At 38.3% G+C, this 12,528-nt stretch overlaps 1 protein-coding gene across 1 annotated transcript in view; it reads left to right on the plus strand.

Annotated features, from left to right (window-relative positions):
- The window catches only part of FBN1 (fibrillin 1), a 161,760-nt gene that overhangs the window by 95,775 nt on the left and 53,457 nt on the right, over positions 1-12,528 (plus strand). The window contains exons 20-30 of the mRNA XM_064456363.1: positions 615-740; positions 1,389-1,508; positions 2,466-2,603; positions 3,568-3,618; positions 6,215-6,340; positions 7,132-7,356; positions 8,638-8,763; positions 8,856-8,984; positions 9,456-9,581; positions 9,718-9,843; positions 10,737-10,859. Coding sequence (XP_064312433.1) covers positions 615-740; positions 1,389-1,508; positions 2,466-2,603; positions 3,568-3,618; positions 6,215-6,340; positions 7,132-7,356; positions 8,638-8,763; positions 8,856-8,984; positions 9,456-9,581; positions 9,718-9,843; positions 10,737-10,859 — 1,416 coding nt within the window. The remainder of the gene's footprint in view (positions 1-614; positions 741-1,388; positions 1,509-2,465; positions 2,604-3,567; positions 3,619-6,214; positions 6,341-7,131; positions 7,357-8,637; positions 8,764-8,855; positions 8,985-9,455; positions 9,582-9,717; positions 9,844-10,736; positions 10,860-12,528) is intronic.

The following is a 12,528-nucleotide window of genomic DNA, read 5'->3' on the forward strand; positions in this document are numbered from 1 at the left end:
GAGGCTGCTGTGCAGGGAATCAGGGACTGTATAGATCTATTCCACAATATAGGTATGATGAAAATGTGATTCCTAGCTTCATTTTGAACCATGTTATGGCTGTCACATATTATGAATATGTGTAGAAAGGAAGTATGAGCTCCTGTAAAAGCAAAGCAGTCTGCTAAAGAATAAAGCTCAGGAGAAAGTCAACAAAAATACACACAGATGGGTGGGATTTTAAAATTTATTTTTCCCTATTTTAAAAATAAAATGAAAATGTTAATATTCGTGTGGTTTCAATTCATATATCTGTTATTATTTCCATTATTTTAATGATAGTTTTCCTGAAGAAGGAAGGTGCAGTAAATGGGATCTTTAGTTTATTTAGAATGGTCATTTCCATTTGAAAGAATTCCAAGCCTGTTGTCTACAAAAAGAATCTAGATTTCTTTTTAGTGTCTTTGAAAAAGTGCAAGTCATTTGTATGAGTATTCTCTCTCTCTCTTCCCTTTGTCTCCTTCTCTCCACATACTCAAAATCCAATGAAATGTGGCTGTCAGGAGAGAAGTTCTGTCCTGGCTTCTACTCCAGCAATGTTTTGTTTCTTAAAAAGTTCTTGATTTTCATTATAGACATTGATGAATGTGCACTGAACATGCTGCTTTGTGACAATGGGCAATGCAGAAATACCCCTGGAAGTTTCACCTGCACCTGTCCAAAAGGATTTGTATACACTCCTGACCTAAAGACATGTGAAGGTAACTGGCAACACTCCATTTCATCCTAGTTTTATTCCTTTGGATTGTTCTTAGATTGTGCCAGAAATACTTTGAACCTTGATGAGTCTATAATGTGTAGAACGTAAGAAAAAAATCATATCATGAAGTAGGGGAATGAGGAAAGACAAGGCCAAAATTAAAGCATTAGATAACCTTGTGGAATATCCTGTATTAGGTCTGTACTAGCACTCTCCTTATTGACTACTACCAGTGGGCCCACACTGTGCCATGGATGAGAGAAACTTGAGAAGAACCAAGTTTTACGAATCTGTTATCTTGTGTGGAGAACAGAGCCAGACTCCTCGTTTGAACCCTTTTTGAGCCACAGGCAGAATGTGTATCAGATCATCTAAGCAACACAGTCCACCACCACAAAGCAGGACAATAGCTGGATATTGCTGAAAAATGAGATGCTGCTTCAAAGTTCAGCATTTTAATGTTCTAATGTGTTAGTGTGTCTTTAGGACACATGCATCATTCGTCTATTGTGAAGAGTTTCATAATAGAAAAATAGAGTATCAGGAAAACTGGTCATAAGGAAAGCTTCCATTTTCCCTAAGCTGGAAAAGGCCATATGTATTTTTGTTAGTGCTTCCTGGTACTAATGGCAGTGTGTTTCTCTTCTAGATATTGATGAGTGTGAATCTAATCCCTGTGTTAATGGGGTGTGCAAAAACACACCAGGCTCTTTTGCTTGTGAATGTTCTCCTGAAAGTACGTTGGATACAACCAGAACCATCTGCATAGGTATTTATTCTTCTGAAGATTTTATGTTTGCTGGTTAAAAATATCCAGTAGCATACAAATGTTGTACACCAAGTTTAGAAAATATTTAAAAATAACTTGTGCAGATAAATGTAGTAGAAAATGTTACAGAAACAATGTTAAGAAAGTGGTTTCACCATTACTGTGGGTACATAAAGTGCAGCTAGCACTTGGGAGCATGTCAAATTTGAAAGAGGTTAGGGTTTTTTGTAACAAATACAGGCATGCTAAGACCACTTCTTCAGGACTATGCTCACCCACTCAGTTCCTCCTACAAGAGGGGTGGACGTGTTCTCATTAAGATCTGCTCTCTGGAAAGGCCAGTTTTCTATTGGAGATAGAGCATGAGTAAGTTTGGGTACAGTCCAGACCAGCTCAAGAGCAGCCATGGACAATGCTGTGACTCAGATACTCTGTGGACTCATAATTTCTTCCTTACCTGTTCTGGAGGGACAATGATTTATAGCTGTTGCCTAGTCAGTGAGGAAGACTGTGGAACTATAGCTCTGGCTGATCGTTAGCTATCTCCTGCCACTCCCTACATGGGAAGTTCAGATATCCAGACTGGGAGATTTAATAGATTAATGGAAGATCTAGCAAGGGTTCATATCTACTCCATTCTTCTGCATGTGCCTCTAATCCAAGTCATAATAAATACAATGACTCAGATCTTGCATGGTATTGAGATATTCCCTGTTAAGGTCAATAGGCATAAACTGGATTTGCAAGGGCTCTGTGCTGGGATGATTTCAGGCTATAGTCCAGCACAGAGGATAAATTAAGAGCTTTTAAAATAAATTCAGATCTGTTGTGGTAAATTATAATGAAAGGATGAATCTTTTTTATGGTCAAATTCAAGTGTGCTTGCAAATATATTATACATTAACGTATGATGCTAAATAATCTGTGTGACAATACGTTGTGTTTTTTTCCAAACAGAAACTGTTAAGGGTACCTGTTGGCAGAACATAGTGGATGGAAGATGTGAAATAAATATCAATGGAGCAACTCTGAAGTCCCAGTGCTGTTCCTCACTAGGTGCTGCCTGGGGAAGCCCGTGTACACCATGTGAACGAGGTAACGCCGTTAATTTTCCTCAGGAACCTAGGATTTTTCCTACTCCGAGGTTAGTCTAGATTGTCATAGAAGTTTGGGCACAGGCTAGAGAAATAGCTTTACTTGTTCTGTTATCAACCACTCATTCCTTAGTCCAAAAAGAGAAGTCTTAATATTTGAGAGAGCATGTTAGCTGTAAAAGGTTCTAACTTTGGATTTTATAGTAAACATTTTACAAGTTGAAATTCTGAAGGGCAGGGACCACACCTACAGTCTGTAACTTGCAACATTATTTTAGCATGGTTTGTCATAATTAGTGATCTAGAGTTCTTAATGATGTAGCAATAGATGCACATTCCCCAGAGCTCTCAAGAAAATGTTTGCAACAAACGGATCTTTGGTGTGGTAATGGAGGGAGGAGAGGGAGTAGCCCTTGTTGTTATACTCTGTAGATTAACTGATGACCTAGAGAATCATATGGTTGATCAAGAATTGGGTTGAGGTCTCTGCATATTCACTTGATAATTAAACTGAACTGTGGGATGAGCTGATGAATCCAGAAATGTGTGTGGGTTGTTATTTCTGTATGCTGAAAGCTGCTAGTTTGCTCCTCAGTTAAATTAATCTTGTATACATTAGCAGAATTAATCCTCATCTGTCCGTGGTAAATAGGGCTGTAGTGTGCTGTGATCAAGCTGAATTAATTAATTTGTTTGAATGAAGCAGGAATCATATAACCACTTTTGGGTTAGCTAGCTAAGACACATGGGAAACAAAAGAGGATAATAGCTGACACTATGTAGTTTATGTAGTTGCCCCATCTTATCTCTTTATTATTTCAGAAAATACTGAGATACTGTCTAGGCACTGAGACTTCTCATAGCAATAAACTTGAGATAATATTTCACATGATCAGTTTTGCACAAAGTTAATGGTGAGTTTTGGAGTGTAGTGTTCTAAAAGTTCACTTTTGTTTGTTTTACAGACCCAATATGTCAAAAGGGATATTCAAGAATAAGAGGAACATTGTGTGAAGGTATTTATTGTTGCTTTAACATAAATCAGAGCTTGAATGAAAAAATGCTAGTGTTTTGATTTAAGTGGTTAATTTAGCATAGAGGAACACTATGCCAAATTCTTACCTTGTGTAGTTCCATTGACTTCAGTAGAGTTATGTCAGGGATGAATTTGGCTTCAGTTTGTTTAACATTCCTACACACTCACAGTTTATCTCAAAGTACACACTTGCAAATATAGTGTCTACCAGTATAGGGAGATAGTTCTCTCTTTTCAAGTACTGTTAACTGAGTAACCTATCTGGGCAAAGTATGCATCTTATATATGTTATAAAACATGGCATTTCTGATACAGTGATATGACAAGCTATTACTATGCTTTAGAAAAAGAATGTTTAAAGATTATATTTCATACGAAAGGGATTTTTTGCCTTTTTTTATTAACCTTGGCTTTCTTCCATGCAACATTATATGAAACCAGACACATTCCAAAGCATAGTTTCATTGTCTTATTTTAAAAAAAAAAAAAAAAGGAGGCATCAGGACACAGTTAAACTTTGGTTAAAGAAAAGGTTGAAGATTTTTTAAATGTGTAGCTTTTTGCTTGGTATGAGATGACTCTATACTATTCTGTGAGAATTGAAAGTCCCACCCTATTTCATCTTCATTTGAATTGATCTGAACCCCTGGCAAAGTGCTGCATGTTTCCATAATATGCAGAAGCTCAGAGAGTCTCAAACTGCTGTGGGTCATCCTGACTGACAACATCTGACATGACACTGCAGTTAAAATATTTTTTAAAAATTACTCCCATATGTAGCTTCCATAAAGAAACATTGTTTTTTTCCTTAACAAAAAAAATAAGAGGAAAAAAAAAGAGGAACACCCTCACACATATTCTTTGCTTTCCAAATGATGACTGAATATCTTGGCATGTCTGTGCTGCAGACCCACTGTACATAACTTATCTGACCTCAGCAACACTTTCTGGAGTGTGTAAGTGAAAGAAAAGGGGGGAAAAAAAGTGGCCCCACCTATCTCTCTTCACAAGGAAAGTCTTAGAACATTTGTAACACTGCTGGGATGGAAAGTTTATCCTTCCAAGACGTAGACATAACTGTTTTCAGCATTTCCTTTACCAGCACTTTGGATTATATCTATTACATGCTTTAATCTTTCTCATTTCAATGGGACCTGGATAGCCCCAGATTTTTCAGAGTAGTTTCCCCTGCTCTTAACATACTGAAGCTGTATTTGGGTTTCAACCAATGTAAGCATTTTTCAAGACGGGGGAAGATCTCTAGGAAATTTACTGGCAAGTGAGAGACGTGACAAGGGAGTAAGTTTAGTTCCCAAAAGGTGATACTCAGTTCTCCCATACACAGCCCATGTAAAATGAGTAATGGGCTTTGTGCAAAGAAATAAGCAAACTAAATCGGCAGTGTTCCTCTAGTTTACGGGTGAGCCCTGGAGTTGTCAGCCGGAATATTGCTCATAGGCTGTGAACTATGTTTGAGTGGTTTCTAATAGTCCTCTGGCTTTACTTCCTGCTTTCCAGTCAATAAGGGCCTTTTATTTATAATATCTGTTCAAAGGCAGAGGCCACTAATGTCCACCCCACGTTTATCTTCCACTCTGTTCCATGCAGTTTGAAGGCTGCAGAGTCTGTTTGCACCAGGAGTTTTGTCTGGAGGTCTAGCAAGTCCCACCTACTCACTTCTTGATTACTCTATACATGAGTGTTCAGCTGTAGATTATCAGAGTAATTCTTTTCTCATTTCTAGTTCTTATCCTCTCTTGTCTTAAAAATTGTCATGCTTCATCTTGGGCCATATTTATCACTGGAGGGTTTTTTCCTAAAGGCAGTTGTGAAGCATATGCTTTTCACAAAGGACACTGGTGGAAGGACCCCACGCTTAGATTACTCGACATCTATTTATGCTCAGGCCAAGCTAACACAGTTAATCAAATTATCGTTACCCAAAAGTGCTAAATTTGCCACTTAAATATAGAAATAAAAGATTTACTTAATGAAGTTAAACTCTGTGTGCAGTCATAAGGAGTTTATTTTAATCTATATAAAGTTGCTAATTGCTAACAAGGTCATAGGGCCAGGTTTCAAATGCTGTTGTAGTTTCCAGACATGCAGAGCTGTGCCCGATAAGACACAAACATTAAAAATATAAAAAATTTAAAAAGCATTTTAAAAATACAGGATAAGTTAATCTCATTGAAATAATGCATAATCTCATTATGCTCTTACCTTTGTCTTTCTTTGCCCATCTGCTTCAAAAAATCTGGCCCACAGTAAGTATGAAAATGGATATAATTTTTAAATGGCCCTCCCCTTTTTATTACTTTTGAGTTTAAGTATATGTAGGAATGGCAGATAACTACGTGTATTATTTCTAATCATCAGCAATTTTCTATAATTAATTGGTTCCGGCTGACTTGCATAGGAAATCCTAAATATTTGGAATTTTGCCAGGCCATGTAAACTGTTGTGGTTTTGTATTTTACCCTAAAAAACACACATTAGAATGTCCATATATTTTCTGGTTTGTTCATGTTTATCATGCTAGTGATTACTTTTATTCACATATTGTTTGGAAATAGATGTAAATGAATGTGAGGTGTTTCCTGGAGTCTGTACAAATGGGCAGTGTGTCAACACCTTGGGATCGTTTGTTTGCCAATGCCCTAATGGAATGACTTTAGATGCTTCTGGACGGACATGTCTTGGTAGGTATTAATACCATTTACAGGTCTACTAGGGAAGAGCTGCATGTTTTCTTACAGGTAAGGAAAATTTTTTTTTCCACATAAGTAATTTTGAAATTGAATCAATCAGGGGCTTGAACTTAGTTCAGCTGGATTATGAACAGATTCCAATGGTAGTAGCTAAAGCCCATCACCATCTGCTAGCTGGTGAATAGCATTGATTTGGTTCCAGATTCTTCATCTGACAATTTACTACAGATCATCTGTGCTCTTAATGCTCTTCATCTGCAGCCCCACTGAAATCAGCAAGGTTGGAAGGGTGGTGGGCGTGACCATTGTGGGCAAGGACTCAGGCGTCTGAGGAGGGATGCGGTATTCCTAGCTACACTACGCCTTAACAGAGGATGCAACAGAATATCGAAGTTTTGTATGCTGTCCATCCAAAGCACCTTTGTCCCTTTATGACAGTTGTGCCTAAGATTTGTCTCCGAACAAGGCATAGCTTGTAGTAATCAAAATGCTTTATATAAGTATGGTAAGCTGGAATGCTTAAAACCCTCTTCTGATCCAAAATTTACTTCAAATGTTGAGCACTGTTTTTCTGAATGGGTGCTTTAAATTTACTTCAACTCTTAATTTCTGAGTTTAGCGTTAATACTTTGCTGTTAGAAATTATGCAGTGTGCTTGGTATGCTCCGAGTCCACAAAAACGTGGAGCAAACTGTTCTCTGAAAGGATTCTGGAAAGTGATTTTTCTGCGGTGAACTAAATTTTCTCTTTCTCTCTCAACATATCGTTCAATTGCCCAACAGACATTCGCTTGGAGAGTTGCTACCTGCAGCATGAAGATGAGCAATGCACTTCACAAATACCAGGCCGACACCGAATGGACGCTTGCTGCTGTTCAGTGGGGGCAGCATGGGGCTTTGAGTGTGAGGAGTGCCCTCTGAAGGGATCACCTGAATTTGAAGCTCTCTGTCCAAGAGGATCTGGATTCTCTACAAAGATAGAGATAACTGGGAAACCTTTCTCTAAAGGTATATGATGTGTTTGTTGTTCATTGCCAGCAAATGCTGCTGGCTTTTCCTTTTACTCTTCCCTCAGACAATTCTTGTGGGTTTGAAGATTCCAGTGATAGCCAGGCACTTCACTCACCTTAAGGCACATTTGAAAATCCAATTAGATTTCATGGAAATTAAGGCCAGAATAAAACACAAGGTAATCGAGTCTATGTCACAGCCCAGTAAATACCATATAATTCTGCAGCCTCAAAACACTAAGTTTGTGTCTCTTCTAGAGAGATTAAATTGTGCCTGACTTTGCCTCCTGCGTTGCATCTAATGGCACCTCTGGCTGATGGAATAGCTTTGAAAACCTGGCACCTCATAGTACAAGAACTGGAATAAACTGAGCAGTCAGCTTTGGATGTATTGAAAGAGCAGTCATTCTTACCTGTGCAGGGAGCAATAATGTTAATTTTACTGTGGAGCAAAGAAGGGAGGGGAAGGTGAATAATTTGGGGAATTTCTTGTGGAGCTACTTGGAGAAGTAGAGAAAAATGTTTCCAGGATGATAGCTTAAACCAGAAAAATTTAATTTACTGTAAACCAAGTCTTGCTATGACTGTTTTTGGTAAATGTCCAGCATTAAATGGGAATCACACAGTGACACCCTAGCCTCATGTGCTGAAAGATGTCTTTCCAGGTTGCCAGTGGGGTTAAGCTGGACAACGTCAGAAGCACAAATGGGTGTTTAGAAAGAAAGCCAGTTACCCAAAACCTAAACATTCTGAAGTCTGAAAGCAGAGGAAAATATATATGAATGACAATGGCTGTTGTTAGTTTCAGCCTTAGTTTTATAAACAGTTACTAAGCCATTAATTATCCATAAAGACAAGTGACATGTGCTTTTATTTATGCTCATTATGTTTTCTGTGACTCATGGAAGTCATGGTTTTTTTTCTCAGAAACCAGAAGACAGAGTGGTTCTTTTGGAAGCTCCCTTTGCCCTTGTATGTTTGATTCTCTGTCTGCTGAAATCTCACTGTTGACTTCAGTGAACTGCAGATCAGAACCTGCAGGACAAGGGGGAGACTGATATCATTTTATGGCAGAAAGTGCTCTTGGCAGTTCCAGTACAGTGTCTACATTGTTGGTTAGGTGGAATCAGTATCAGTTTATGTAGTGTGGTCTACAATTTTCCCAAAAGTAGGGGTCATTATCATGAGGCAGGATGAACTCTGAAGTCGGCATTGTTCTTTTGTGCACTGTTTTTGTATGAAGTGGTAATATCATATGTCCTTACTGTTTCATTTTTAGATATCAATGAATGTAAAATGGTCCCCAGTCTTTGTACCCATGGAAAATGCAGAAATACCATTGGCAGTTTTAAGTGTAGGTGTGACAGTGGATTTGCCCTTGATTCTGAAGAAAGGAATTGCACAGGTAAACTGCATGGATTTATCTCCCATAACTTCGATTTGAAAAGGGAAAACTGACCTCCTTTGAAAATACTGTGCGTGTGTTTTGTGTTACAGACATTGATGAATGCCGCATCTCTCCTGATCTTTGTGGCCAAGGCATCTGTGTCAATACTCCTGGAGACTTTGAATGTGAATGCTTTGAAGGCTATGAAAGTGGATTTATGATGATGAAAAACTGCATGGGTATGTTTTTATAGACCATAGATATGTAACAGTATGCTATGTGTTAGTATGCTATGCATGGTTTATTTTTGGGGTGGATTTTTCTTTTTTTTTTTGAAGTTATGATTGCATCTGGGTTTAGGTTCCTCTCATTTTGTGAGTCTTATTAAAGTTCACTTTGACTTGATTACCACGGAAAACGTGAATTCCGTTCTTCTGCAAGGGTCAAGGTTTTAGGATGTTAAATTTATCCCAACAATCCTGATTTTGCTAAGAGGGACACCATCCTGAACTCTGAAGTTAGAATAGATTAAAATTTGATGAAGGATTTTTTTTTTTTTTTTAACTGCACTGTGGTGTAAGGTATGACTAGCTGTAGGAAAGGCTCCAGAGCTGATCTAGGCAGACAGTGCTGCAGACTATGGGGAGGGATGGAGTGCTGCTGTGGCAGTGCTGGCCCCTGCAGTGACGTGCCTTCCTTTCTCCCCACAGACATCAACGAGTGTGAGCGCAATCCCCTTCTCTGCCGAGGTGGCATCTGCATCAACACAGAGGGAAGTTTTCGGTGCGATTGTCCTCCAGGCCATCAGATATTACCAAATACCTCTGCATGTGTAGGTAAGATATGCAGGCAAGATTAATAATGTGCACAGCTTTTTATACTGCTCTTGTGCTGTACGCACATTTACAATATTTGCTTTAGTATAATTTTCATTCAGACCTAAAACACGTTCCTCTTTTTCTTTTGCAACAGACATTAATGAATGTGACCTAAGCACCAGCCTGTGCCGAAATGGACATTGTGTCAACCTGATTGGAAAGTATCAGTGTGCTTGCAACCCTGGGTATCAGTCCACACCTGACAAGTTATACTGTGTTGGTAAGGACAAAATCCACATGGGATCTCTAGTGAATAGGGACGATAAAACACAAATCATTGTTTCATTTTTAGTAGTGGTATAAAGACATTTTAAATCATGATTCAGAAATCTAGTACAGTCTGTCAAAAAAAGTGTGCAAAAAAACCAGGGTGCGCACATACATTACTTGCAAGGAATGAATGAAGTTATGGCAGTGCTACAGTTAAATGTGAAATAGCTTATTTTCACTACTAAATCAATCATGGTGCATAAAATAGCATACTATTTTAAATGTCCTAAGGCTTCAGACTTTGATCATTAAGAGGGGATACCCTGTTTAATCCTGAGTTCTATAGTTTTTTTTCAAAATTAGTGTTCCTGACAGACCATAGAATAGAATAGAATCATGTGGTTCCATTGAATTTTTCCTAATATCTGCAATTGTCTCAAATATAGGGCCTTTCCAGTAACTGTTTCCCTAAAGCCATATTTTGTAAATGACACCTTAAATCACATATTGTGCACTCTTTTATATGCATACATTTTATTGTGCCACAGAAATACATGAGAAATCCACTGACTTTAATTTTGCCTAGTGGATGTTCAAGGGAAAAAATGTTTACAAAAACTTTGCCTTCATGATACGATGGTAATCCAACAGTGGTATTTTTATGTGTGGAAAGAGATATTTGTATACGCAGTCAGATAATTTCATCTCTTTCCCGCCCTGATTTGCCTGACGTGCATCCTAATGCCTATATTTGCAAACACTTGGATGTTCAAGGAGTGTGCAAATGTCAAGTGTAGATTCTGGACTGATGCCGTTCTGGAAATGTGAATCAAAGTGTGTCCTTGGAATGTGCTTTAAAGTAAAAGGTATTGTGGGATTTAACTGTAATTTTCTCCTTTTTAGATATTGATGAGTGCAGTATAATGAATGGTGGCTGTGAGGACTTCTGTACAAACTCAGAGGGCAGCTACGAATGCAGCTGTAAACAGGGCTTCGCACTCATGCCAGACCATAGGACATGCACTGGTAAGGAAGACTTTGGGAACTTTTCCACTGGAAGGGTTATTTTCAATAGTTTAAAAATGGACCTTCTTTTTAAGATTAAAGTTATTTCAATAAATATACTGGAAAAAAGTAATTAATGCATGGGAAGTGAAGTTCTTTTTTTAAGTAAACATCTCCAAAATATCAGAATTGGACAACTGCAGACTGCCATGTTTTGAAGGGAACTGCTTCTTCATAACTTTGGAAAGTGTACAAGTTGATTCTGAGTTTGGTAACAAAAAGCTGTAATTTTTTCAGTAAATTTTCTCCCTTAAGGTATTGTCTTAGATCCAAATCCAAAATGTGTTGAAGTCAATGGAAAGAATCATCATAAACATAAACCAAAATGCTCTGCATGTGTATTGTGTCATTATATTGGAGAGAGAATAGGCAGAAATGCTAGAAAAGGAGCTGATTACCCTGCTCTGTGGTTGTGTGGTATCTGCTCTTAAGCAAGCAAGAAAATTCCTATTTTTAATTCTTTGTTTGGTTCAATGCAAGTATGCTGCATTACTTCAAAACTGAATGACTTTCAGACAAGCTGAAATCTGAATAGTATGACTCTTTCTTAGGAAACAGCTCTCTTGTACTCTAAACAGGGTTTGTGAGAAAATTTTCAGAGCTCTGTAACAGTCGGGTTCTGCTTTGGGAGTCTGGGAGTCATAATCCCAGTAAGTGAATTGTACTCGGTGATTACCACATAAGTTACTGGAAAGATAATTCTACCCTACGCTTCTCTTACTTCTTGCTGCACAACCACTGGTGTGCTGAGGCATGTGAATATTTGCCAGCTGTTTGCCAATTCCATCCAAGAGCTCCCTGAAGAGCATGAGAAGTATAACAGGGTTAATCCCTTGGAATAGAATTGCATTTATAGTTGAACAAATTGAGAGTTTTCTATACTGAATTAATAGAGGGAGCTCACATTTAGAATTTGTAAATATTTATAGACCTCTGACCATGGTCTGAATTACCCTGAGGCCACTTGCTACCATTCCAAAGGACAAAGAGCCTTAAAGCATATTTAAGTGTAGTTTGCCCCCTCATCGTAGCTTACACTGTCAGAAAGTTGTGAAGTAGCCAATGTTCAGCAAGCATCAGCCTCTTGTTCAAAGAAAGTAGTAAACTAGAAAAAGTGCAAATTTGACTGACCCTGAAATTAAGTATTACAAAACATAAAATATTTCAATTAGAAATAGTTTGCTTTAGGCCAAGTTTATAGAAAAGGCAAGTTCATACAAAAACTTGCCCAAACACTGGTGTTTGGGACACTTTTTCAATGAAAAAATAAAACCTGTTGATGAAAATTGTGCCTCAGCCAAAATCTAAACCCAAATGGCAGGATTAGAGGGACATGAGAGGGAAGGGAGGAGGCAGGGAGCAAGGTTCTCTGAGCCACTTTTCATCTTGGCTTGACTGGGGACCAAATACCTGAGTTTATACTTGGACAGTCTTAGGGATCTCAAGTCTACTGGCTAGAAACAGTTCTGTGCTTTAGTCCTGCTTGCCCTTAGCCACCCAAAGACATCTCTCAACCCCAGAACAGACCAGGTCATTTGGAGCACCTTCCTGCATATTAAACTAAAAACTTTGGGATAGAAAGCTATCATATTTCCCTTCTCAAAATTAAAGAGAGAGGAAGCAAGTGCCT

Source organism: Phalacrocorax carbo, chromosome 7, assembly GCF_963921805.1.
Source record: "Phalacrocorax carbo chromosome 7, bPhaCar2.1, whole genome shotgun sequence".
NCBI classification, from domain to species: Eukaryota; Metazoa; Chordata; class Aves; order Suliformes; family Phalacrocoracidae; genus Phalacrocorax; species Phalacrocorax carbo.